This window comes from Stegodyphus dumicola, chromosome 4, assembly GCF_044657685.1.
Source record: "Stegodyphus dumicola isolate Sdum_Otavi_A_Nest chromosome 4, ASM4465768v1".
Classification (NCBI taxonomy): Eukaryota; Metazoa; Arthropoda; class Arachnida; order Araneae; family Eresidae; genus Stegodyphus; species Stegodyphus dumicola.
The window spans coordinates 67,404,610-67,432,191 of NC_140771.1; the positions used below are offsets into that span (position 1 = coordinate 67,404,610).

The 27,582-nt window shown below is 34.6% G+C and overlaps 1 protein-coding gene across 3 annotated transcripts in view; it reads left to right on the plus strand.

Moving 5' to 3' along the window:
* Window positions 1-27,582, plus strand: part of LOC118188636 (cell adhesion molecule 2-like) — a 1,428,898-nt gene that overhangs the window by 1,046,203 nt on the left and 355,113 nt on the right. For all 3 annotated transcript variants that reach the window (XM_085815032.1, XM_085815034.1, XM_085815033.1), the window contains one exon: window positions 6,833-6,968. In XM_085815032.1, coding sequence (XP_085671158.1) covers window positions 6,833-6,968 — 136 coding nt within the window. The remainder of the gene's footprint in view (window positions 1-6,832; window positions 6,969-27,582) is intronic.

A 27,582-nucleotide genomic window follows, 5' to 3' on the forward strand; every position in this document is an offset into this window, starting at 1 on the left:
GTATGTGTGGGTGATTATAGCAAAGCCTCAAGGGCTATCTGTCAAAGGGGAGGAATGCCTTCGTGGAGGAAGTTCTAAGGGAAACTGGCTCGTATACACGTTACACTTATGACGGATAAATATGATTATGATGAGAAATTGTACGATTTAAAGGCCATACTAAAATTTGAAGTCATAATCTAATTTATCAGGTTCTTCCTACAATAAATATAATGCATACTGTACTCCAAATCTTCGGTCTATTCATAAAGTAATAAATACTTTATGAATTTTACACTTCAATCAGAGAACTGTATAAATCCTCAGTACATTTTTCAGTCGGTTAGAAGTTAAATTATTTGTATTTTAAACATTAAAACATGAAATGCTTTTGATAAATTCGCTATTCTTTATCTGTCCTAACTTGAGTTAATTCATTTGTACCCTTTCCAAGCAGTTTTGAATATATCATCACTTAATTGAACCCCTAAGGCGCTAAACAATAAAGCTTTCAATTATTAACGGAAGCCAAGTGCTACATTCATCCTCCAATCATAATATTTCAGGAAAAACTGATTTTCTGAAAGAATGCAAACTAGCTCTGTTCTAGAACAAATAATGGCATAGTTAGACCACATATAAATTTCCGTTACATTCTTTCCCAGAGCATATATCAGGTAGTAGGACAGCAATTTGCATAAAAACGCCATGATATATCGACAGTATTAAGATAATCCATTCCGATAACTATGCTGTCCTAGTGTTCTTCTTATAATAGGGATCGAACATTTGCGATGAAATGCGAGCCTTTATTCGGGAGACAGGACATATATCTCACGGAAGATAGAACGTCGAGGCTATGCACATTTTTTTCCTAGTTTCCAACTTTTTCCGTGTCCTGTGTAAGCCTGGTAATTTGAAAGAAGAGAATAAAAATGGGCGTGCCCGAAAGGGGTATGCCTGATTTATTTCTGCTGTCCAAAATTCTAATAATTCGCGTATGCGTGTCTTTTTCTAATAAAATTAAGTGACTGATGATGAAGTTTAAATTAAATTTGACCTGGCGAAATTGATGATTATTCTTCATTCATTTATTAGAATATAATATAAGCTTTTCATAAGTTTTTAAAATTCGAATTATTTTTTGATTTACTATTAGAATAAACTACTGTATTTACTTGAAAATAAGAATATTCGAATGTAACTAATCCTTAAATTTTATAGTAAATTTTAAGAAATAAAAATTTAATTATCTTAAATATATTAAATGAATTAAAATAAATTTTAAACACCAAATTTATTAATTATTGTAATTTTAATAATAACAGATTCATGAATTGCTTTGCATTTTTTAACAAATTTATTAAATGAAAAATTGCTGCAATTCTAAGAAACAGAATCCTAATTTAATAGCCTTCCTTCAGAAATAGATACTTTTAAAATTCGCTTTCATTAGATTATGTTTCATTTTATTTTCATTAGATTAAATTATGTTTATTTTTATTTTTCATTAGATTAAATTATTGTATTTACTTGAAAATCAGACCCTTTGAATATAAACCACTAAACATTTTGCAGGAATATTTAAGAAATAAAATTTAAATATGTAATTATCTTAAATTTATTAAATGCATTTAAGTTAATTTTAAATTAAAAAATTATTAATCATTGTAATTTAAGCAAAACAATTATTAAATTATTTCCATTTATTAGCTTTCCTACAGAATTTCCTTAAAATGACAATACCGTTAGCTTTGGTCAAAAGAGAAATTAAGTATAAACAAAAATTAGTAATACATCGTTACGTATTTGTCTGCAGATATAATGAATGCAGGCCGAAGTTGAAATTGCTCATATATAGTTATTATAATTAGCCGTAGTTATGCATTTATATATACGTATTTATATATGTATGGTTTATTTATTATTATTTATACTTTCTCGTCGTTGAATAATATTTCTAATGCATTTAAATTATTATTAGTATATATTCTATATGATATGATAATTAAACTCATTTTTTCTCTCTTTTTGGCATTTTATTTATGAAAAGATACATGTTCAAAACCTCACCAAAATTGTCAACAAAATTTCACAAGCAATGTCACCATTTTTGGTGTACGCTCTCTCTTTTTTTTTTTTTTTTTTTCTTATTCCAAATCCCAATTGTTTTTAGAGATAAACCATGTTATTTTTACTTCCTTGTACGAAGTAAAGGACGTATTGTAAACACGAAAAATTTCGGGTATCATATTTGAACAAAAATATACATTTTTACCGCTATCGAATGCAATTTAACAATGTTTTTGCATGATATCTGTACGTAAGAACAGAATAAAGGACACGTTTCCCATAGCGGATTATAAAATAGATTCAAAAGAGATTTTTTCGTGACATCTGTATATACACATGTACACTGGTGTGCAAAAATTAAGGACGAGACGATTTTTTTCAATATAACTTTGTACAAAAGCTTTCCAAATCAACACATTTAATACCGTAAGATCCCCAATACGTAAGGACATAAGTAATGTAAGCAGCACTTACTAAAAGAGAAATCAGAGGAATAAAAAGAAGCTTTATTGAAAAAGTAGTATGGAGCGCAATGCGACTGAAGGCCAAAACAACCCTGTGATGGGTGTCCAGCAAGAAACATCCGGTCTTTAATAGGGGATATGATCTCCCCTGACTGCTAGGTAGGTTTCACAGCGTCTGCCCATGCTGAGAATGAGGGTGTCAATGAATTGTTGAGGCATTGCTGCCCATTCGTCTTGCAGCGCCAACTGAAGCTCCGGAATCGTTACTGGTGATAAGGTACGAGCTGCCAAGCGTCTGCCTAGAAAATTCCATACATGCTTGATGGGATTGAGATCCGGAGATCGTGCCGGCCAATCCATACGTTCAATATCCTCACTCTCTAAGAGCTGTTCGGCAGCTAATGTGCGATGACATGGTGCATTGTCGTCCATGAAAAGGAACTGCGGACCCATAGCGCCTCTAAAAAGACGCACATATGGAAGAAGAATTTCGTTACAATAACGGGTCCCGTTGACTGAACCTGCGTCGAAGATGTGAAGGTCTGTACGACTACCAAGCATGATGCCTCCGCAAACGAGAACACCGCCACCTCCATACCTATCCCTTTCAATGATGTTCGAGGGATGATTGCGGCTTCTCCGCTCTCTCCAGATGAGTATGCGATGAGAATCGCTACTCAGACTAAATCTGCTCTCATCTGTAAAGAGTACTCGTCGCCATTCATTGTCTCTCCAATTCCGGTGTTCCCGGCACCACAGAGAACGCCTTCTCCGATGGGCAGGCGTTAGAGGTACACACCGTACAGGGCGTCGTGCAAACAGACCACCACCGTGCAGTCTTCTGGCCACGGTAAAACGCGATATCGGTCGTCCAGTCGCCTGTGTCGTGTGTCTAGCGATTTCTCCCGCTGTCTGCCGCCTGTTTCTTCTGGCCTGTAAGTATACCGGTCATCTGCGGGTGTGGTTCCTTGTGGACGACCACTACTAAACCCCGGATAGCTGTTCCTGTAGTTTGAAATTGTCTCCAAAGTTGTGAATCGATGCTGTGAGCAATTCCGAACTCTGCAGCCACACTTGTCACACTGCGGCCTTCCTCCAACTTCCCAATGATTCGACCCCGGGTAAAAGCATCCAGATGTCGTCTAACAGATTGATTATTCGCCATTTCTTGCTGAGGCAGCAACTCGGTGTGATTTTAACTGCTATACGGCGTGCAATCTCTTTGCCAGAAATACTGATCTTACACCGACAACATGCTTTATACTACTCAGACACTCCCCCATTACGTCTACCTGCATATCTGCGCATGTGCTACCGTACATCACCTTACTTAATCTCCTGATTGGTCTTTCTGTCCGCTCTGCCTCTTCGTTCAGCTGATATGCTAATTTTTCGACTTCGTCCTTAATTTTTGCACACCAGTGTATGTATCTCGCATAATTCAAAAACGAGTAGTCTCAAACATTGAAATTATGTATATAGGACTGCTATAACATGTAGTTAAGCATCTCCCTTTCTTGTTCAAATCTGCCGCACCAAACGCATATATGTATATATATATATATATATGTGTGTAATTATAGCTTACCATATTTGAATAGTCTATGACATCTTTTTGAATAGTAATTTTAAGATACTGTTTTACGGAAACCCTACTGAAAAATAAATCTTCCATTGAGATTAGTAGCACAAAATCCAATCCAAAAAGAATGTAATGATAGCATACCATATTTGAAGCACTGAGTTAAGAGCACTACGACGTGGAATGTAGAAAAGCTGATGGCGTAGATAGTTGATGCTTAGAGCATCCACCTAGTTTAAAGAAAAAGACAGTTGAGCCAGATTAAATTTCTTATTTATTTAAATTCACATTTTGTTGCCACAATTAACTTGACACTCCAATCGTGCGCACTTCCAGAACATTTACAATTTTGATACTATATCGGTAGAAGTTTTCATAGCAGCACATAGATGATTACAGCAAAGTGTCTTAACAGGATGAAAGCGTAAGCGAGAAGAAAATGTCGCAGTACTTTAGAGGAAGAAAGAAGAAATCAAGTTTCAGTTCGAGTTAGTTTTGGTTTACAATTATTTTGATTGGCAAGAGATATCTGCAGTAAGCGTTATGTAAGATCCACATGATTAATTTGAATGATGCAGTTTAGACTTATGGCTCTATTTCTAAGACAGAGAGAGACGAGTCCACAAATTAAATGAAAAAATAAAACAGGTCAATTAGAAGTTTGCTTTCATATTTTTTATCTTACATATACATACTTTCAGTTTTGTTAACCGAAAATTCTGTCTTCTTGCTCGTGGCCGAATTGCTCGTTTTTTCGCAGAAACACTAATTTTGATTGTAAAAAAAACTTTTTTTTAACTGTTTTAATTGTATTTGGTGTTTTATGTTTTCCTATATTTTTTAAATTTTTAATGAAGATGTTTTGAATTTTTATATATTTTGCTTTGCCGCCAAGTGAGAACTGAATTACTTGAATGAGAAACAGATCTTTAACGAAATTCAAGAAAATAAAGTTTAAATGAAATGCAGCAAAAAGTGTGTATAATTTAATAGGTCACATAAGGAAGTCATGGGGTGTCCACATCAGTTCCTTTATCTTAAACAGGATTATGAAGTATTTGTCTGCAACGGAAGAAACTACGGTAACTTTCCTGCAAATATCCTATATTTATCTGCAAAATCGAATAAGGAAACAATTGCTTAGAATTTATTTATGAAACGATCGCCAGAAAATTTCCGGCCCACCAGCGGCCGAGCGGTAAAGACGCTGAACACTGGTAGTTCGGTCTGAGGTTCGAATCCCGCGAACGGGCTGGCTGCATGGGCGTTTTCGTGGTTTTCCCCATGTGTAACGTGTATACGAGCCAGTTTCCCTTAGAAAGTCCTCCACGAAAGGCATCCCTCCCTTTAGGCAGATAGCCCTCGTGTGCTTTGCCATAATTAAATACACCACCACCACACCACACCAGAAAATTTCCACCAGAGTATAAAGGAGAACCTCTTTGACAGAATTTTCATTGATTTATTTTCGAGATATATACTTAATCAGTGCATAAAATATGCATAAAATAATGTGTGTATACGTCATAAATAAATTTTGCGTATAATGTATCATTATTCCTTTTTGATTCATTTGTAAAACGAATTGCCAAAATGTACCAAGATGAAAATATCGGTTTCTCAAGAAAGTTATTTCCGTTTTCCAGTATGAAATAAAACTCAGTTTTTTCTACATAAAAAATGAACTTTAATCAGTCATAACATTTCATTCTGTTCAGTGACCTTTTGCCATCTTTCTGGCTCATGATTCTGCTTTCATAGAATTTCTGGTCTTTATCAACAGAAAAACACAACCAAGTGCGATTTGAAGTTATTGCTATTACTGAAATTTTAACCATTTAAGAATTTTGGAAGCAGATCAGAAAACACAATTTCTTTGTAATAATTCCACCAAATTGACAGCATAATGTTTTTCTGCTGTATAGGTTTTGGCATGATTTGTTCTGATTCATCATGCTTAGACCATGATGTTTTTCGTTTCATGTCATTGTACATTTTTCTCGACATTTAACGATACATTTCTCTCATCACCAGTGATAATTCCTTTCAAAAACGAGCGGACTGTGTTGCGTTTGAAATGCATATCGCAAGTATTGATTGGTTGTGTTAAGTGAATTTTTAACCAAATATCGAGCTAACAATGTAAGATATCTTATGAAATTGTCATTTGTTGTTTTGATACATTAAACCTTTTCGTAATCTGTCGCACAGTAATATGATTATTCGATTCAATTATAGCTTTAATTTTGTCATTATGAACTTCAGAAGGTCCGCCAAAACATTGGCATCTTAAAATGAAAAATCTCACGAACGAAATTTTTTAAACCATTTCTCACACATACACTCTATTAAGCAATCAGCGCCATATAATTCATTTATCTCTTTGTAAACCTGAGCCTCTTCTTTGTCTTTATGAAAATAAAAAATTAAAATATGCTAAAAATGTTATTTTTGCACCCCATGTTAAAACTGACCGTAAACTAAAAGTTGTGAACAAAAATAAACAGAACTTATTTCTGTAATAACCTGAAAGTATCGGCTGTCAAATTTCAAAAAATAAATTATAGAATAACAAAAAGAATACAAAGCTATCTATTTATGCAAAGCGAAATTACTTTCTTACCAACCCATTACTTTAGTATCCATTATCCGGACAATGGTTACATAGATTGGAAAAAAATCGTCATTTATAATTGTATATTCCGTTAATGAAATAATTTTTATTTTTTTCCAGATGTCTAAATCTGACAATAGCACAGTCTACTTGAGAAACCTAAGTCTGGAGAGCTTCGGCAACTACACGTGCCAAGTATCCACAGACAAGCCGTATTTCCGCTGCGTGCAGAGCACCAGACAATTGGAAGTAGTTGGTAAGCAGTTGTTAATACCATTTTGTAAGTAGTTGAAGAATACAATATTAGTTAATTTGCTTAAACTAAGAACATGCATTCAAGGTGATGTCAAATACATATTTTGGAGAAATACATCCTTGTTTTAACTATTTTTAAACAGCATTATAACTAGCCCTTTTTATATCAGCATTGCGATTCAGTGGTTGTTTGCATAGACTGATGAATAGAATAATATAGTGGGTGTCAAAATATATCAAAGGTGGCCACCTGTTTATTCAAGTTCATACTGTTGAAATACTAAATATGGTGAGTTTATTTTAGCATAATAGTTTACTGAAAGGGAAACAGAATTCGTGTAATTTTTTCCTCTGATAATTTACTTTATAATATAGTTAACAAAGAAATTAATTTCATATAACCGCGGCCTATAATGGCAGTCGGGGATATTTTGCCACCGAGCCTGCAGATGGTAGCTGGTAGGATATATAACGATACGGTATTTCAGCAACATGACTTATAGGTTAACTTTTAACTGCCAAGATTGAGCTTAGTTGATAATGGCAACGCACACTAGGGCTATCTGCCTAAGGAGAGGGATGCTTTCGTGAAGCACTTTCAAAGGGAAACTGGGTGGTATGTATATACGTTACACATGGGGTCAACAAAACGACCATGCAGCCAGCTAGTTTGCCTGGGATCGAACCCAAGTCGGAACTACTAGTATTCAGCGACTTTTTTAATTGACAAGAAATTTCGCTGATGGCACATTTAGCTGATAAAGCGTAAATTTTGGTAAAAGCATGCGACTATGTTTTAGAAAAATCGGTCTATTTTCATTCCACAAAAGAATGATTCCAAGTTCTCCAACGAGACGGTTTATGGCTAAGTACCATATTTTTGTCATTATTTGATGCTATATAGAGTATAGATTTTAAAATTAAACAGTAAAGCTACCTCCAGTTGGCGTAGAGTTTGATTTTTAGAGCGATCAGATACTTGCCACTCTCTTTCAAGAAAGAGAAGGAAAATTTCAAGAATGAAAGAAAAGAAATTATTTTGTATGGAAAGTAATCGATACAGCAGAATGAAAACAAATACAGCTTGATCTGACGAGGGAAACAGTAATGATAAGTGAAAGAGCTAAGATATTAGAATTTCGAAAGAGTTGGGAAGAGCCAGATTAAAAAATTAATGATGGTATTTATGTATTATTCCGTCGACCGTTGGCGGAAATTTTGGCAAAGATCGCCAGTCGTTACTGCGAAATTCTAAAGGAATGAGTCATTCATAATTGGCCGGTCGACGGGATAATACCTAACTAGAGAAAAACTTTTGTTAATGTGAAAAGATTCAAAGAAACCCAATTTGCGAGTCTGCAGATTGTCAGTCAAAATTGTGGTTAAATGGATAATTGGGATCGACTATAAAAATTTGAGTACTTATATACTTACCGCGGAACTGTCGCCACGCAGCACAATTTAGCATCCGTTATGGATAAGCGGTATTTCACAATACACTCGTAACATCTGAACCTTCTTCTGGTATATCTCTGATATTCGATGAGCTACGTAAGATCACATTTGTGACTGTAAAAGAATGGCCGACAAAACAGTAACAGATTAGAACAATTACCTGCGGGAAATTTGTACTCATAGCGTTCTGAACACAGCTTTTCCTAAAATCGGAGGGCCTGTCAAAATAATAAAAAAACTAGGAAGCATTTTTGCGATGTGCAAAAACAGAGCCAGTCGAATGCTATCACAGCAGTGGTTATTCGCTGGATTTTGCAGAGAGATGGGCGAATGTTTTATTCCAAGAGTTCTAGGTAGAAGTGCGGCAGAGTTTCACAGAAGGTATTGACGAAATAAATTTTGGCGCGATCCCCGCTAACTTTCATTATATGACGCTAGCCAAATTTCATAGTTTTCAGGATAATACCTGTTCGAGACCCTAAGCATCTGAAAGATTTTGGTGCCCCCACTTACAGTTGCAGTACAACGCTCGTTTCCCCGCACATTCTCTCCGATATGATTTGACTGTAGCATCGATTTCATGGCAAACTCGATAATAGAAAAATATTGCGATATCCCCTTTCCTTAAGTTCATAGCATCCTTTTTTGTGGTGCCCCTTCTCCTTGATGCCTTAAACACGTGCTTAATTTGCTTAAAGGTTGCTGATTGGGGAGAAAATGACTTGCGGAGAATTCGAGCAATTTTGTTATTGATAGAAAGAATAGCTGTCGGATAACTATGAGCAAATTTACGAAAACTTTGTCTCTTGCTTCTATATATTCTCGTTGTCAGCTCAACAGGGTGCGGAATAAGCGCGCTATCGACTAAATATCCTCTCGGTTGAATAAATATCCTGTCGGAATACGTGTTGACTAAAATGTCCTGTCGATTAAGTATCTTGTCAGATAAATGTCACAGACACCTTAAATTGTACTTTAAGTGACTACATCGAATATCTAAACCTTGATTTTTAAACTATGCAAGAAATGAAAATTCTAGTTAGTGCATGAAGTGTGCTTTTTAATGTTAAAGCTTTTCATTATATTTTAACATTTTTCATTTCGCTTTCAGGAACCTAACATATGCAATAAACTTTCCAACTTAATTTCTATTTTCTTAAAATATGAGAAATAACAAATCATTAAAAATATTAAATGGAAATGAGGGAATATTTTAGCATTTATATGCTTAAATAAAAAACGCCTTTTATTTTGTTACTGTCTTGAAGAGATATTATTAGAAGCATATATACTTCTATCAAGGAATCAAGGAACACTCTATGAAGTATCAGGAGACTTGACTGGAAATAAAAAACAGCGCAAATTTGTATTTCTGATAATGAACTGCATTCATTGCATGTTTCTATGAAATAAAGTTATAACGATCGAGAGAATTTAAGCATCTTTTCAAATCGCTCGTTCAAGGTTAAATGTTCCCTTATTGCTTGCTGATGAAAAACTAAAGAAAAGTAAGTCGCTTTGTAATCATGCAAATAATACTAATTCATTGAAAAACGTTTAAGGAAGGATAGCGAATAGTAAACTATTCGATATACCGAATAGTAAACTATGCGATTCTTAATCATCTGATTAGTATTGTTGCGAATTGTCCAGCTCCGGTAAGATGGAGTTAGGATTGCGAAAAATGTCAGGGTTGCCAGATTTGGCATGGAATTGCCCATTTGGTGACAAAATTAGCGATATGTCATAGACGGAGCGAGAACATTATAAAACGCATTCTTAGCGATTTTCTCGGGAATATTTTCAAAGGTAAGTTAAAGTTATACATGCCATGACTATACGCGGAGTAGGATTATCTTGAATTGTATAGTGGTAGTATCCTGAGTTCAGAGATTAGCTTGAGAGCGATCGACCGAGTCGGGAGCTGTACTAGTGCTTTGCTGTGAAGCTATCTCAACCGTTATAGACAGAAGGCTGTATTGCTGATTTTTTCGGCGTGTTTGACTGTTCTGTGTAATACTGGCGAATAAATTGTGGTTTGATTCTCATCAAGTGTTATCATGAATTATTCCAAATCCACGAACCCGTAGAAGACGACAAAATTGCTTAATAGTATGTAATTTTTTTTAGAAACTAAAGTTAACAAAAACTTGAAATAGACACTTCTCGAAGTTATTGCCAGTTAAACGAATATACTGCCCCTAATAACCAATGAAATTTCTGATCATTTTTTCAAACTGAGAAGCATTCTTCAGGATTTTACCGTGAAAATGGTTGCTTCAGTTAAACACTTGAGGAATTAACAAAACTTACTGCATCTAGATAGAAGTTTATACATATAAAAATATTAAAAATTGATCTCAAATTACTTTTTATTAATATCATCGAAATTATTCAAAGAAATATTTCTTTGAATAATTTCTATATAGCATTGATATTAGAAACAAAGAATTCTTCTTTACGTTGGTACACCTTTTCTTTGTTGAAAAGGAAAGTAAATAAAGAATTTCCTTCGTATACCTATATATATTAATTCAGAAGTCAAACAACAAAAATCAGCGTTATACCTACAAAATTTTCACAGGACTAGTTTCGATGGTTTCACCGAACCATCATCTTCAGCTGCAAAACCGCAAATGAACAAGATGTGTCTTAATTACCTATATATATGTTACGGTGAAACACCGAAATCTGGAGAATGTCGACTTTCACCGGTGAATGTCAACATTCACATAGTCTATTGGTGTATGTCCGAAATATTTTCCAAATACTCTTATTTCTGACTTACACCGGTCATGTCGACATTCACCATGTACTAATGGTACTTACATAGCAATTTAGTTTTTCAGTTTCCTTCACATCTAATGAAAGCGATTAAATTGTTGCAAATCAATGCAATATAGATTATTTTGAAGCATTGTTAATTCAATAATGAACAATTAGATTTCTATTTCGATTTATTGAAAATTTTCTAGAATTTGAACCTGGATATCTAGAACACGAAAAATAAAACTATAAAGAAAACCACTGCCATTTAAAAACGAAAACTAAACAGGAACGAAAATCAAGACGCATTATCTGATTCTCAAGAAGATATTTTTCCCCCTCCTTCCTAGAATTAGAGTTTTCTTTTTTTATAAAGGTTTTTAGAAAATTATACGATTCATGGTAGTTTTATCTTCAGAACTGAATCTCGAATGAAAGTGCAGGGTATTACATAAATGTATAGAATTATCAGCAGCATTTCGGCATTTAACTTTTTTTTTAAATTCCGTTGGGAGTTTCTCTTGGCACACTGCCTTCGAAATTAAAAAAAAATATTTTTCATAATTTTATGAAAGACCTTTTTCTAAGGAAAATCATATGTGTTCTTTTTAGCCGAAGCTGAAATTTATATTTCTAATAAAATTTAAAATCCTCTATGCTTTATAAGGAAATTAATATAAATGAAACACAGTTTATTGCTATAAGATTAAAAGTATTAATTTTAATATAGAGTCATCTGTGAAATAAAAAATATGAACAATTAATGTATTTTATCTGTTATGCATAAACGTTAAGTTTTAGGTAGCAAGTAAGTCATACGAAGTTACACTTCCTGAATTTTAAAATTGTATTGAGAAGGATAAGTAAGAATGAAAATAAGAATGATGCATTACCTTGTACATATCTCACAGTTCAAAATGTACTTTTGGCAGCGAAGAATGTTGAGATGAAAATAGTAGATAAATTATTCAGTTACAGCAATGATATCCATTCTACAGCCCTTACACTCCAACGATGTAATTTGTGTTCTCTAACCCCCCCCCCCGAAAAAAAAGAATGAAAGATTGGGTATCGCCGCTTTAACTGTTAATGAATATCCTATCTTAATAATAAAGTAATACGTTCATTTAGTTCACTGTAAATTAAATTTGAAACGAAAATTTGGTTATATGACGTTTAGAATGTATTACTGCATATTTAAACGAGTTAGCGTACATCTTTAACTAAAACTGCAATTGCATCCGATAAGTACAATAATGACAGCATTTAAAAATTAATTCGCATTTCGGCAATCTGAAGTTAAGAACAACTAAATTCAATCTGGAAATTGACAGCAAAATGTTGCAGAGTCATTTGATCTGTTTTGAACAAGGAAAAACATGCAAAATCACCGATTTCCTTGCCAGGGACACGAACTCTGGGCTTTCAATGCTAACAGAACGTGAGTCCCATTTGACCATGAAAGCATGCGGCGAGCAGGGAGAAAAATTTTACAAAGTCATGATGAACTACAAAAAGTACGCGACTGCAATTTTTACGATTTAAGAATAATTTTCCAAACTTTAAGAAAACATTACCGTTTCAGTGTATTTCATTTTCCAGCCTCGCTTGATATCAAATATAAAAGCTTGTAGTTTTTAAATATATTATTTTTTTTTACTTTTTAATCTGATTGGTTTAACGAAAAGTACATTTAATTCATGCCATATCTAATTCAAAATATTAAATATTTTTATAGAACTACATTACATATTTTTATTACTTTTATATAGTAGCTCAAAACTACTATTAATCTTGAAACACTATTTTGTAATGTTTCACTTTTATTCGAGTTTGTTGCCATTCTGCAAAATGCAAGATCTTATTTTGTAATGGTTCACTTTTATTCGAGTTTGTTTCCATTCTTCAAAAGGCAAGATCTTTCAATTTTAACCCGTTTGCTATTCACTAACTAGCCGAGCTATTTAAAGGCAATAATTATAGTTCTTACGAATGTTGTTTTTTATTTATTAAACTGATCGAGGGAAATAAAAATGCATCTAATTCAAGATATAAATCTAATTTAAAACATTAAATATTTTTATGGAATGACGTTATGTTTTCTTCACTTTTGAAATATACAGAAAATATGTAACGTTCCCATATTAGTTTTAATGTATATCCATCTGATATCCTACAAAATGTTCCCTAATTTTACTTCGGCAATTTCTATCAATAATCTCTAGTGATAAATTATATTAAAATTGAAAACAGTCCTCTTGGACGATCGTTAAGATCTGAACCGTTTCAGATTTTTTACTATTTTATTATCGTTATTATTTTAAGCCTAAAAGACTTTAGTCGAGAAGTACTATTAATTTCGTTTTGGCATTTTGTTCTGATTCACTTTTCAAACTGTTGCCATCAAATAATATCGCCATCTAGTACATTTAAAGAAACAAAATAATGAAGAATCTGAGTGAATGCATGAATCTAATTTTGAATTACGTGCGTTTCCATTCGAATATGGGCATCTGGAATCCCAAATTTGAAATTTGTTTTATTACCTATTTCATATTTTGTAAAACGTTAGCGAATTTTTGATTAAAAAAAACTCAACGATTTCAAAATGAGCAATGCCAACACTGTACGAAAAAAAAATTATCTCCAGCGCGCGAGACTGTATCGGAAATTGCTAAAAATGTGCTTATTTTAAAATTAGTTTGCAATATTGCTATGGAACTGAATTTTATGGGTTACGTGCGAAGAACATGATATTTAATAAATAAAAGTAACGCACAGAACGTTAAAAAAATGCCCGTTCGGGCGTAATGTAATATCTGAAAGCTTCCAGATTTTATTTTGTTATTATTATTTATTTATTAGCTCAAACGGGCGTTAGACCCACAAAGGCCTATTAGTCTCAAAACGGCATTTTTTGTCGTTTCACTCTCTGCGTTGGTTCGCTTTTCAAGCTATTGCCACTAAATATTATCGCCATCCATTATATTTAACGAAACTAAATAATGAAGAACCTACATGACTACATGGATGTTTCTTGCTTGTGAAAAACAACGGTACCAGCTTCAGCGCGCGAGACTGCATATCGGAAATTCTAAACATATGATGTTTTGCTGTTTTTAAATATTTTGTGATATTGCGGTTGAATGGAATTTTATGTGGTTTAAGTGAACATCATGTTTAATAAATAAAGGCAACAAACAAAGCGTTAAAAATTTGCCTTATCTGAAAATCTGAAAGCTCTCACATTTTCTGTTTTTTAACTTTTTTATATTTTGCATTATTTTGTTTATTTTACTTTGATTTTGTTGTTGCTGTGATCGATCCTACGTGGAGCCTTTCATTTACTAATTCTAAAATTCGTTATCTAATTTTATAGTTATCTTCGGTGATAACCACAGAATTTTTAAATTCTTTCACAGTAAATTACTACTATTTTACCTAATTATAGGCCAAACACATTTTTTTTAAATTCATGTAATTGTGAAAGCATCTAAAAAGAGAAACATTTCATTTCCCTCTTTCCAAACCATTGGCCCGTTTGCTACAAAGCAGGTCAGTTATTTTCTCCTATTCCCTCCGGCGTCAATTTCACTCATCTTCTTTTTCCAACTGACGTTTTCCTTAAAACTAACTTTCGAAATTTAAACTAACTAAACTATTAATTTTCCAGCCAGGAGTGATTCTTAACTACTTCTAACAGGAGTGATTCTTAACTATTTCTATTCTATTAACAGGAATTCTTAACTATTTCTAAACTTATTGAGAATTTTTATTTCGTTACATTCACAGCAGTCTGAAAGTTTCAATGGTAATCATTCTTGCTATAAATTCCACTAAATATACTACATTATTGTTTCAGAAGAAATGCAGAATCTCGGAAAAGTTACTAACATTATTTATTTATTCTACATTTGTTGCGTGAATACTTACTTGAGACTTGATAGAAAGGAGAGAAAATTTCTGAAATATGTTAAACATAGCCTTTCGAGTAATCTTTGCTTAGCTAGGTTACTTTATTAGATCCCGTAATCCTTCCTTCCATCTCATTGGTTGACTTAAATGATAGAAAGCACTGAATGCAATTTTTCAGCTATGGTCACAAAATGTTGCAAAGAGAAACCTATCGTCTAAACTAGTTCTGAGAAAATGCGCTTCTAATAAAAGTTGCTGCTTGCGTTTCGAATTTGAGCTGTGATATGGGCTCTGGCTGTACCAAAAAATAAATTTCTTCAGTCTACAATAATTCCTGGTTTTAAAAATAATTTCCTTCCAGATTCTAAGTATTTATCTTACGCTACCGAGTTCTTAAAATAGTATTCCCGCTTCCTTGTTTTAGATTGCCTGAATTCTTGTAATCTGTTCATAAATTTCGATCTATTTCAATGAATTTTATCTGAACGCTTGTACTCTCCTACCCCTATACAGAACTTTATTTATCTCTTCAGAAGGGGCAGATGTTTCTCGCTCCTTTGCACTTAAGCATATCTCTACTTTTCTAATAGACCGAAAGGCTGTTCTTTGTGTTGTAACGTTTTTGTAATTTTGTATTTTTGAATTCCAAATCCATCTGCTACCCTTGTGAAATTAATAGTATTTGCTTTACAATTTGTAAATTGCCTTTTGTTGTTGTATTTCAATGATCATTATTACTCTGGTGTTCAGGATACTGTCTGCTGCTACACTGTGATTCGGTTTTCAGAGTCTTTTATTCCACTCATATTTACCCTACAGTGTCTTTTGCCTTTTATTCCACTCATATTTACCCTACAGTGTCTTTTGCCTTTTATTCCACTCATATTTACCCTACAGTGTCTTTTGCCTTTTAGTTAACTTCCTTCCATTTCATTTTACGCAGATTTATTATATAACGCTCTCTATGTTATTTATACCACTCCAACAAATAAAGAATTCTACATTCTGCGTGACATTGTCGCTACCCTGCTTCATTGAAGAAAGCAAACAACCAAACTGTTTCGTGCTTAAAATACGAGAACCAGCTTTCGTCTGCCTCTACTCAGATATATCCAGTTTGATATCACCTTAAGCACTGGTAAAGTACATCTCCAAGCAAATCATTTAAGCACGAATTACATAGCAAATTTCAAGCAAAACATGTTAAAAATATGAATTAAAAAAAGTAAATTTTTTGTGATTAGCGAATACTTAAGGTTATGCATCGTATAAATAATAACAAAACAAAGTTATAATAATAAAAAAAGATTCAGATTTTAACTTCGTACCAGAGAATTTTTTGCGGAATTTTATGTTCTAGCTGAGCTCGCAGTTTACTAATCTGCTCTTAACCTCACTTCTGCTAATACCATATAACAATATTTTTGGGGGGGGGGTCTTTTTAACTTTATCATTAAACATCGCTTTCTGTGTACTTACATCATATAAAACTCAACAGTAAAATCAGACATTTTTAAACGCAACATATATGTTTTAGAGTTCGCAAATACAGTGTTAAGCATTGCCATTAACAATTTTTTCAGTCATTTTTCAGTTCATCCTGTATTAATGTTCAGTTTTATTAGCAAGATGATTTATACAACTTTGTATTTTTATTATTAACTTTCTGTGTTTTTAACTTTATTCATTAAACATCACTTTCTTCGCACCTACACGACAGAAAATTAAACAGCAAAATCACAAAGCATTTAAAACTGGTATATCTTTGGAAATCTCGATAGAGTGTTAAGCTCTGCCGCGAAATATTTTTATACTCACTCTACTATTTCTTTAAAAATAACACATGATTACAACATTTGGTAGCAATATCCTTTTATTTGAAATGTGATACAAAAAAAATGTGAAGATCGAGACAAAAAGTGCCTCTGGATACTAAACAAAAAATAAAGATTGGAAGAATAGAAAATTTTTCAGTAAATTAGTCATAGGATAATCAGAATAATTATAAGGTAGTCAGAGAATAATCCGAAAGTCTACGGTCTTCAAATGCGCGTTGGATGATTCTAATAATTATTCGAAAGTACGGACTTGAGTGCCCTATATGGCATCCGATTGGTTAAGTGTGAATGATATGTTATGTGAGCATTGTTTGGAAATAGTTTCCTTTCAGGGTCGCACAAAATTTAGATAATTGGCTAAAATTGTGAAAATCAGAAAAAAAATATAAAAATTTAGAGAGCAAAAATGTGGTAACCAAGTGTTAATTAAAAAATTTAGAAAATACAATTAGGACGAAACTACGCTTTTTACAGAAAAAAGACGTTATAACAAATGGTCGCTATAACGAAAGTGAGGTTTAACAAGAGCAATTGGAAACGTTTTGCACTGATTGTTGTCAATATTAATTTAATATACAAGAATGTAGCACACTGTAATGAGAGGCCAATTTAACGCATGATAAATAAGAGGCCATTTTAACAATGGCCGTATTCATCACCGTTATTTTTTAATGAGAAGCCACTTTTAAAACTGTATGATTATTACAGAAATATAAACGATAATAATTTAATGTTAAGCTAATAGTCAATAATATAGTACATTAATAGGAGGCCATTTTAACAAGCATCTACGGTAATAAAAGTTTAAGCATTTAGGTGTAAAACTATAGTTATACATGAACAGTCTTTTTCAATGAACTGAAAGTAAACAAATATTCTGTGTGTATCTTCTTTCATACTAGGTCGTCCATAATTGTTTTCAGTTTCTTTATGATAAATACAAGTATAAAAACATAAGAAACTTTCTTTTAATCATATGAATAAGCACCATTTTATTCTATGACTTTTTGCCTTGTCTCAGGCAGCTAGCAAATACATTTTTAAGAGGCTCATTAGGTTTAGTCGTTAATTAGTTATTGACATGATGCTTGACTATCTCCAAAAAAGTTAACTACAGGCCATTCAGAGAATTTAAAAGTGAGCTAAAGGGGTAAAAATGCAAAGAGAAAGATCTAGTGTATACAGGGCGTAATACAAAACGTCTCATTCATACTCCATACGTTTTTGCTTGACATTCATCGAAATGTAGGGTCAAGCACTCTCAAGATGGAAGACAACAACCTCGAATATTGATTACTTCTAGGAGCTTCACTTTGATTGCTGATTAAAACTGCGGTTTGGCAGCAGTGATTTTCTGAATTTAGTGCATAATTTTGTGCCAATGATTCGTAGTACACAATTCCTTTGCAGTCCTATTATACACAGAACATTAATTTTAGGATGCAGTCCTCGTCTCGAATGCTAGTTGTTTAGTATTTTTTGTTACCAAACGAATTACTGGTGTGTCTTTGCAACTAGTATTTTTTGTTAGCAAACGAATTACTAGTGTGTCTTTGCAACAATAGATGGCGTTGCTGCCTGATGATTCAATTCTGGTTGCTATGGTAACGAACTTTCAACTCATAACTTATGTGATTTGTATTCTATTTTTTTTTTAATTGCTACTGTGCTAAGAGTGAAGTGTGCTGTGTCGTTCACCGGCATTCCTTCTATTTGAAAGTGTTATGTAAAATGAATAAGTGATATTACAGTCCGCTTACCTTTTTCTGTGAACTTATTCTTAACATTCCTGGTCCGTAGCGACCGGACAGAAGAGTTAGCGAGCTTTGGATATGGTGTGATTTATTCAAATATCAGCAAGTTAAATCACTTTCGATTTGTGGATTAATAATCAGCTTAGTGTGCTTTCGATTCGATTTGTGGATTATGCGTGTGGCATCTGTGGTGAAATCAGTTTCGATTTGGGGAATATTCCCGTGGCATGGTGTAGCGTAGAAACCTCAACATTGGGGTGAGTACGTCCAATATTTCATCTTCTTTTGCTAGAGTTGTTAGTATAATATTTATTGTTATTCATAATGGCTGATTTGAAACCAGTTTTAACTAAAAAGAAGGTCTAAAAAGCAATATAACAACGTTTAAAGGCAAGGTAAATTCGAATTTAGAACAAGCAGAAATTTTAGAGGTAAAGTTGTTCGAAACGAAACTAAATGCTTTTAACGGTGAGCTTCGTTCTATTTATGAGGAAATAGTTTTGTTGTGTCCGGAAAAAGATTGTGATATATTCATTACGAAACAACAAACAGTACAAGAAACTTTAGATGAATTATGGATAACTATAAATAAAAAGTTACAGAAACTTTCCAGTGACTCTGTTATCGAAACAAGTAGTGTAGCAAAAGTAAATTCGTCTGACGTTCGATTACCAAAATTAGAACTTCTACCTTTACAGGGGAAAATATAGATGAGTGGATTAGTTTCTATGATCTTTTTAAGGCTAGTGTAGATAACAATCCGAATATATCTAAATGTCAGAAGTTTATATATTTAAAGGCTTCTTGTCAAAAAAGGCTCTGTCTATTATTGAGTCAATTCCTATTTCTGATGCTAATTATGATATAGCGTTGCAACTTTTACAGGAACGTTATTCTAATAAAAGAGAATTAACTAATGCATTAATCCGTAAAATGTTTAATTTGCCAAATGTTTCTGATTCAGCTTAAGCTATTTTACATTGTGTTGATGTAGTGAATGAATGTGTACGCTCTTTGAGAACTCTTAAGCTAGAAGTTTCTGATCTTTCTGATGTTCTTTTTGTTTATCTGATAACTGAGAAATTAAATAAAAACATAAAATTTTCGTGGGAAAGAACTTTGAAAAAAGATGAATTAGGTACTTTAGATAATTTACTCGAGTTTCTAAAAGACCACGCTAGAACCCTTCAGAATAGTAGAAACCAATCTAAAGATTTTAGGAAATTTTCTAATTCCAAAGTAACTTCTTTAGTGTCGAGTAAAAACAGTTGTATAATGTGCAAGGAAGATCATTCTCTTCACAAATGTGGTAAGTTTTTAAACTTAAGTGTCCAAAAAAGAATCGAATTTGTTAAGAAACACAAACTTTGTTTTAATTCTTTATCTTCTCATTTAGTGAAATTGTAAGGATCTTAAGTTTTACTAAAGTTTATTTTATTTTTACTATCACTGCTTATTTTCTACTTCCGGGCAGAATTATAAGCGTTAACGTATTTATGCAAAGTTTGTCTGGCGAGCGCCAAGTATTTAAGTTGTGGCTTTTTGCCAAGCGAGAGAGAGGAAGCAGTTAGTCGAAGCAGGCCGCTTACCTTAGAAGTTTTACTCAGTTGCTGGTTGCCTTCCAGGCCAGAGGTTTAATCCTCTTGATAATTGTATTGTATTGTAGTGTCAACAGTTCTCTGTACTACATACTGCTTCCTGTTAATATAAGGCCAATCTTCCACGTTTATTATTTCAAAGTTAAGTTAGCGTTTAGTTATATTTTTATATTCTTACGTTTAGACCACAAGTAGTGGGTCTTTGTATTCCGAAGTACGGAAATTATTGTAAATAGAGAAAAATAAAGGGTTTTGTATACCCTTCTTGTGTATCCTGTCAACTTCCCACAGTTATTGAACATAGATTTAGTAAGCTCTCTGTTCCGAGTCAGGTCCTTGCATGTTCCCGAAGAAAGTAAGACGGAACATTCAACCTGATAGTGGCGCCCAACGAAGAAGAATAACCATGGCCGAGTTTCAAGAAGAACCTGTGCTGCCTGCAGAAGCGGCTCAGAATCCAGAAATGCCAGCTGCCGCCCTGGAAGGATTTGGTTACATTGTCCAGACTATGCGCGCTTCGATGAAACCAGAAGCAACATTTAATGGAAACTCACCGGTAACCAGTTTTTTGGAAAAATTGGATGACCACTTCATGCTCTACCCCGTGCACGAATTTCAAAAAGTTACCTTAGCTACCAGCGCTTTGAGGGGCCAAGCGCTTAACTGGTTCAAGTGTATAGGCAGAAGTCTCTTTGGTCAAGCAGGAAGTCCCACCTATACTTACGAGAATTTCAAGACTTCCCTAGTAAAAGCCTTCCCTGTTGTAAGGGATCGTGCGAAATTAGAAACGGAACTTTTTAGTATATATCAGCAAAGAATCGAAAATCTCTCAAGCTTTATTTTAAGAAAAATTCACGTCTTCAAACTCTTGTATGGAAACCGTCCGGATCCTGAGATAATTCAAGTAATTTTGCCGAGGTTACTGCCCCAAGTGCAAGACTTTATTGAATTAAGAAATCCGACTACACTGGAAAAGTTATTTGAGCTAGCAATCCAGTTTGAAAGTAGAAGAACGGCGGACATTGAAAGAAGACGCCAATATCAACAGCGAAACCAATTTGGTGCGCCAAGACTACAGCAAACTCAAGCACACGGCTACGGAAGCAAAGCGAATCAGTGGGCAAGGAAACCCGAGCATTCAAAAACAGCCGGCGAACGTCGACAGTTCAATAGCAATCCAGGAAAAAAGTCTCAAGGCCAGTGGAAAAAGAAGGAAAGCACGGAAATGAAAAATAATTTAAACTAAAACGGATTTCTGCTGACGGGAGGGTGCGGGAATCCGAGGGCCACGAAAACCCCTCTTCCTTCAAGTTAAATACAGTAATGGTGAAAAATTTGACTCTTCCGAAGATTGAAGTGTTGGTGAATAATATCCCAGCCACCGCAGTCCTGGATACAGGCGCGCAGTGTTACTGTGTGGCAGAAGATTTTTTTAGGAAGTATTTTCGGAAATACCGCATATATAATTCGGATAATACGACAGTGTTAGCGGCGCAAGGAGAAAAATATAAGTGTATAGGTAAATTACCGCTGTATGTCCGTATCAAGGACGAACAAGTAAAGGTTATGTTTTTCATAGTAAAGAATCTGCAAGCACATATTATTTTAGGAATAGATTTTCTTTCAGAGGCACAAGCAACGCTGGATTTTAATGAAGCGTCCCTTAAGCTGACGATGAAACCAGTTCGTGGAGAAAAGGCTGAACCGCCGATGTTAAATCTTGACCACCTGCCTAATGACGAGCAACGAAGAATCCGTCAAGTGGTAAGTGAATTTGCTTCGTAATTTAGTGATATTCCAGGATTTACTCAGGTTACTAACCATAGTATTGACACCGGAGATTCAATGCCAGTTCGCCACAAAGCATACCGGTATGATAAGAATAAGGAAAAAATTATAGAATGGCATATCACCGACATGCTACGTAAAAAGATCATAACGCCCATCTTAAGTAGTTATGCTAGCCCGGTGGTTTTATGTAAGAAAAATAATGACTATCCTTTGACACATCCAAAAAGGTGGAGATTCGCAATTGACTACCGTAAATTAAACTCCATAACTAAATATCCGGTATATCCGTTACCTATTATTGAAGAAATTCTAAGGAACATAACATCCACCAAATATATGACGACTTTAGACTTAACGACTGGTTATTTTCAAATAGGGGTTAGGCCTGAGGATATGCCTAAGACTGCTTTTATAACCAAGTCTGGCACTTATGCATTTTTGCGTATGCCGTTTGGCCTTTCAGGAGCACCGGCAACATTTCAGCGATGTATGGACATTGTGTTAAGGCCTGTTCTTGGAAAGTCCACATTTATCTATTTAGACGATATCATTATTACTAGTGATAATCTCGACCAACATGTACAGGATTTAAGACAGGTGTTTGCTTTATTAAATGAAGCCGGTCTAAAAGTTAATGTCGAAAAAAGCAAATTCGCAGCTCCTGAATTAAAATATTTAGGTTACAAAATATCTCAGAAAGGAATCGAGACAGACGAATCAAAAATAATCTCTGTACAAAAGTATCCGACTCCGAACACGGCAAAGAAGCTCTCTTCTTTTCTAGGACTTTGTTCATATTATAGGTTCTTTATAAAAGATTTTGCAGTTATTGCTGAGCCATTGTTAAAATTAAAAAGGAAAAAGGCAAGATTCTCGTGGACGGCCGAAGCCAATAGTGCTTTCGAAAACTTAAAACAAGCATTAACGCAAGCCCCTGTGTTGAAATTTCCTGAAAAGGATGAGAATTTAAAAATTTCAGCGGATGCTTCGGATTATGCGGTAGGAGCGGTACTTTCGCAAAATCAGCAGCCCGTGGCATTTTTTAGCCGAACTTTAAATCAAACACAAAGAAACTATTCCGCGACCGAGAGAGAGGCACTTCCAGTTCTGTTAGCAGTGCAAAAGTTCCGAGGAAAGGCGCCAATAACAGTGTACTCTGATCATGCGGCGGTAACTAGATTGTACTCAGGGAAAAACGTATCCCCAAGGTTAATAAGATGGGCACTCAAGCTACAAGAATATAATCTGGTAATCAAGCATACCCCCAGAAAGGAAAATATCGTAGCAGATGCCCTATCCAGAATTAAAATAGATGAAGAAGGTAATACCGTAAAGGTGGCAATGCTCACAGCATGTACAATAAATTCCCGAGAAACTGTAATAACCGAACTGGGTAAGGATCCTGAGTTTGGAAGCATTTATGAGTATTTAAAGGATGCTGAAAATTTTAGCCACCAAGATATTGTGGCGATAAGAAATAGGGCGGCCCATTACGAACTAATAGATGGTCTATTATTTTATACAAAAACTACGAATTCCAACAACGAATATCGACCTGTTATCCCAGCTAGTCTTAGATTCAATATCCTGCAGGAGCTCCATGACAGCCCTTTAGCTTCTCATGCTGGTATTCGAAAAACTATCCAACGCGTACGCGAGGCAGTCTATTTTCCTGAACTGCAAAAGTTAACAAGGGCGTATGTCCAGTCTTGCCCAACATGTCAAGCAATTAATTATATTAATTTCGGCCCGGCCGGGTTTCTAAATAGTATTAAATCCGAATTTCCAAATGAAATAATTGGCATCGATTTATTGGGCCCTTTCCCAAAAAGTCAGTTAAATAAATGTCGCTATCTCCTTGTTATGGTTGATCATTTTAGTAAGTGGACCGAAATTGTTCCCTTAAAACGAGCCTCCGCGAAATTAGTTACTGATTCTATTTTAAATAAATATATTTTAAAATACTGGGCGCCCCTAAAAGTTATATCGGATAATGTTCCTCAATTTGTAAGTAATGTATTTGAAGACATGTGCCAAAAACTGGGCATACGTCATTTAAAAATGGTCCCGTATCGGCCGCAATCAAATATAGCGGAACCGGTCAATAGAAATATAGTGAAAATTATCCGTAGTTATGTTAAAAATTTTCATAAAACCTGGGATAACTATGTCAATGAATTTGCTTTCGCCCTTAGGACCCCAAAACATGATACAACGGGCAAAACTCCTGCTGAGTTATTTTTAGGCAGAAAGAATATAACGCCGTTAGATAAATTATTTTATGTGCAACAAAGAGCCCCAGAATTTAAAATGGGTGATATAGAAAAACTAATTAAAGAAGCAAAAAAGAATACGGAAGTAGCACAGAGAAAACAAAAGCTGTATTACGACTTGAAACGACGGGGAGTAACTTATAAAGTAAGGGATGAAGTATTAAAAATTAAGCATTCACTTTCTTCAGCACCAGAAGATAAAACTGCCAAATTTTTTCCACGATTTGAAGGACCATATGTCATAGAAAAATAACTCACGCTGTAGTAGTCTTAAAAGCCAAGAATGGTGAAACCTGCTCCGCAAACATTGATGAAATCAAACCCTACTATGATCGTAAGAAAATGCAAATATTTACAGATCTTTTGCAGGATCCGGCACGGCAGACACTGCAGGCACAAGCTCCAGAGTTGGAACAACGACAAGTACAAGGACAAGCTATTAACAGGCAGGAGCAAGTGAAAAGAAAGTTTCCCCGCGGGAAAATTGAAGGTAGCAAGAAAAAAAAGACGTTCCACCGTCCAGAAAAGAGAGCTCACGAACAATCCCAGAATGAAGAAGGGAGAAGGACGACGTATGCAAAAAGAGCCAGGAGAAATGACGGCAACTATAACCCGGCTCTAAAACGGAAGATCTACTCATCCGACAGGACTCTCCGCAGCAAATGTCGCCGAACTGCGGAAGGGCCACCAGCGGCGGAGGAAAAGTTACAAGGAAAATTTGAACGGCCAGCAACGAGGTCCAAGCAAGAACGCGAAAGAAGTCTCCCGGTTCCGCCAAGACCAGCTGCCATCAAACGGTCAAGACCACAGGCAGAGGCGAAAAAGAAGGTATTCAAGGGTGACCGAACTGGAAAAAAAAAGAAAGCTTCTAGAGGAAGGCACTGAAGGGCGAGCCTGCACAAGAAGGAGGATAAGTCAAACGAAAATCTGCGCTACCTTCCAAGACTGGGCTCAGAAAAGAATGTCCGAATATCACAAAGATAAGTAAAAATTTTATGTTACTTTGCAAACTTAAGTTAATCTTTCATTCTTACTGCAAGTGGCAGATTTCAAGAAGTTTTACCTCATGCGAGGTCTACCTTTATCGCCAAAAGGGCGAGAGATGAGTTGTTACCGATTTTGGTATTATGTTTTTCAATTACTCGCATGTAAAACTAAAGTTGATGTAGAATAGCGATGTGTAAAGACTTAAATATTGTAAAAGTTATTGTATAAAGTTTATTTAAAATTTTCTGGCAAGAAAGAAGTTTTAGTCTGAAAGACTTTTTGAAATGTAGTATTTCAATGTAGAAAGAATTGGCACTTGCTTTGAAAAGAATAGAAGTTAACAATGTACTACTAATGTATGTTGTCAAATGCGTAAAATTAACGGCATGTTAATATGTTCTTATATACAATGTGAACTGTTATTTCAAATGTTAAGAAATACCGTGATATGGTAAAAGTGAAAGTAATGTTAAAAATTTGTTATTCGTGTGACTGTAAAAAGACCAAATCATGGTGAATATGTGTTAAAGGTTGAATGAATGTAGTTAGGCTCTCTGACGCTACACTTCAGAGTTAGCCACTTTCAGAATAGTACCTCAGGGTTTAGAGTTGAAGTTAGGGTGTGTTACGAGGTCTTGGTATGTTGAATTTTTAACACGTTAGTGCTTTGATTGTAGGAGGAAGTGTTGAACACGTAGACATAAACACATTCGTGTTTGGTGTTCTTTTACAACACATGTCAGAGAGCGCGGGGAGAGATAATTAAAATAGTCATGAATGAAATAAGAATGTTAAGAGAAATATAAATATGCATGTTACTTGCCATTTCATTGTGTAACATTTCATTAAACTAGTTTTCCTTCCAGATCTCTGGAAGGAACCAGATTTGAATAAAAGCTCCGGTTTAGAAGCAGTACAGATGAAAAAATTGCGTGTCCTGGGAGCTGCTATTGTAAAAACAAATTTCTTTCTTTTTAATTTCTAGTTTCTAGCGAAAAATGTTTGTAAAAGATTGGCCTCGCGTTAGATTCTAGAGCTAAAAGTTTTCAACAAGGTCGTTTTAGACCTCAGTTTCAAACTAATTAATTCTGGCGGGAAGTATGTAAGGACCTTAAGTTTTACTAACGTTTATTTTATTTTAAATCTTTACTATCACTTCTTATTTTCTACTTCCGGCCAGAATTATAAGCGTTAACGTATTTATGCAAAGTTTGTCTGGCGAGCGCCAAGTATTTAAGTTGTGGCTTTTTGCCAAGCGAGAAAGAGGAAGCAGTTAGTCGAAGCAGGCCGCTTACCTTAGAAGTTTTACTCAGTTGCTGGTTGCCTTCCAGGCCAGAGGTTTTATCCTCTTGATAATTTTAAACGTATTGTAGTGTCAACAGTTCTCTGTAATCTGTTAATATAAGGCCAATCTTCCACGTTTATTATTTCAAAGTTAAGTTAGCGTTTAGTTATATTTTTATATTCTTACGTTTAGACCACAAGTAGTGGGTCTTTGTATTCCGAAGTACGGAAATTATTGTAAATAGAGAAAAATAAAGGGTTTTGTATACCCTTCTTGTGTATGCTGTCTACTTCCCACAGTTATTGAACATAGCTTTAGTAAGCTGTCTGTTCCGAGTCAGGTCCTTGCATGTTCCCGAAGAAAGTAAGACGGAACATTGAACCTGATAAAATCATTTAGTGAAAAACTGTCGTAGTTTACATAAATGTATGACGTGTAGGTTACCTCATCATAATTTTCTTCATTTTGATCGAAATATCAAAACTAGTGAAAATGAGAAACCAAAACAAACGTCCTCACTCTGCCCCAGAGCCGAAGTGTTCTTACCAAAGAATGAAGTCGTTACAAATGCCACAACATGTTATTCTAAAGGTGAAGCAAAACGTGTATTACTGTGTACTGTTCTCATTAAAGTTAGTGATTCCAATGGTAAAGCCAACTCTTGCAGGGCTTTACTAGACTGTGGCCGTGAAGCCAGCTTTATAAGTGAAGAGTGTGTCAGTAAACTAAAGTTAGGTAGAATTAACAAAAAAATTGAAGTATCGTGCCTTGGTTCATTCAACACTGTAACAAGTGGAGAAGTGGAATTAATTTTTACCCCGCACTTTGAGTCAAATTCCAGATTTCGAACATATGCGTTCGTGATTCCAAGGATAACTTCAGATGTGCCTAACGTGTCGCTTCCTTCTAAATTTGCGAATCATTTTGACGATCTAATTTTAGCTGATTCTAAG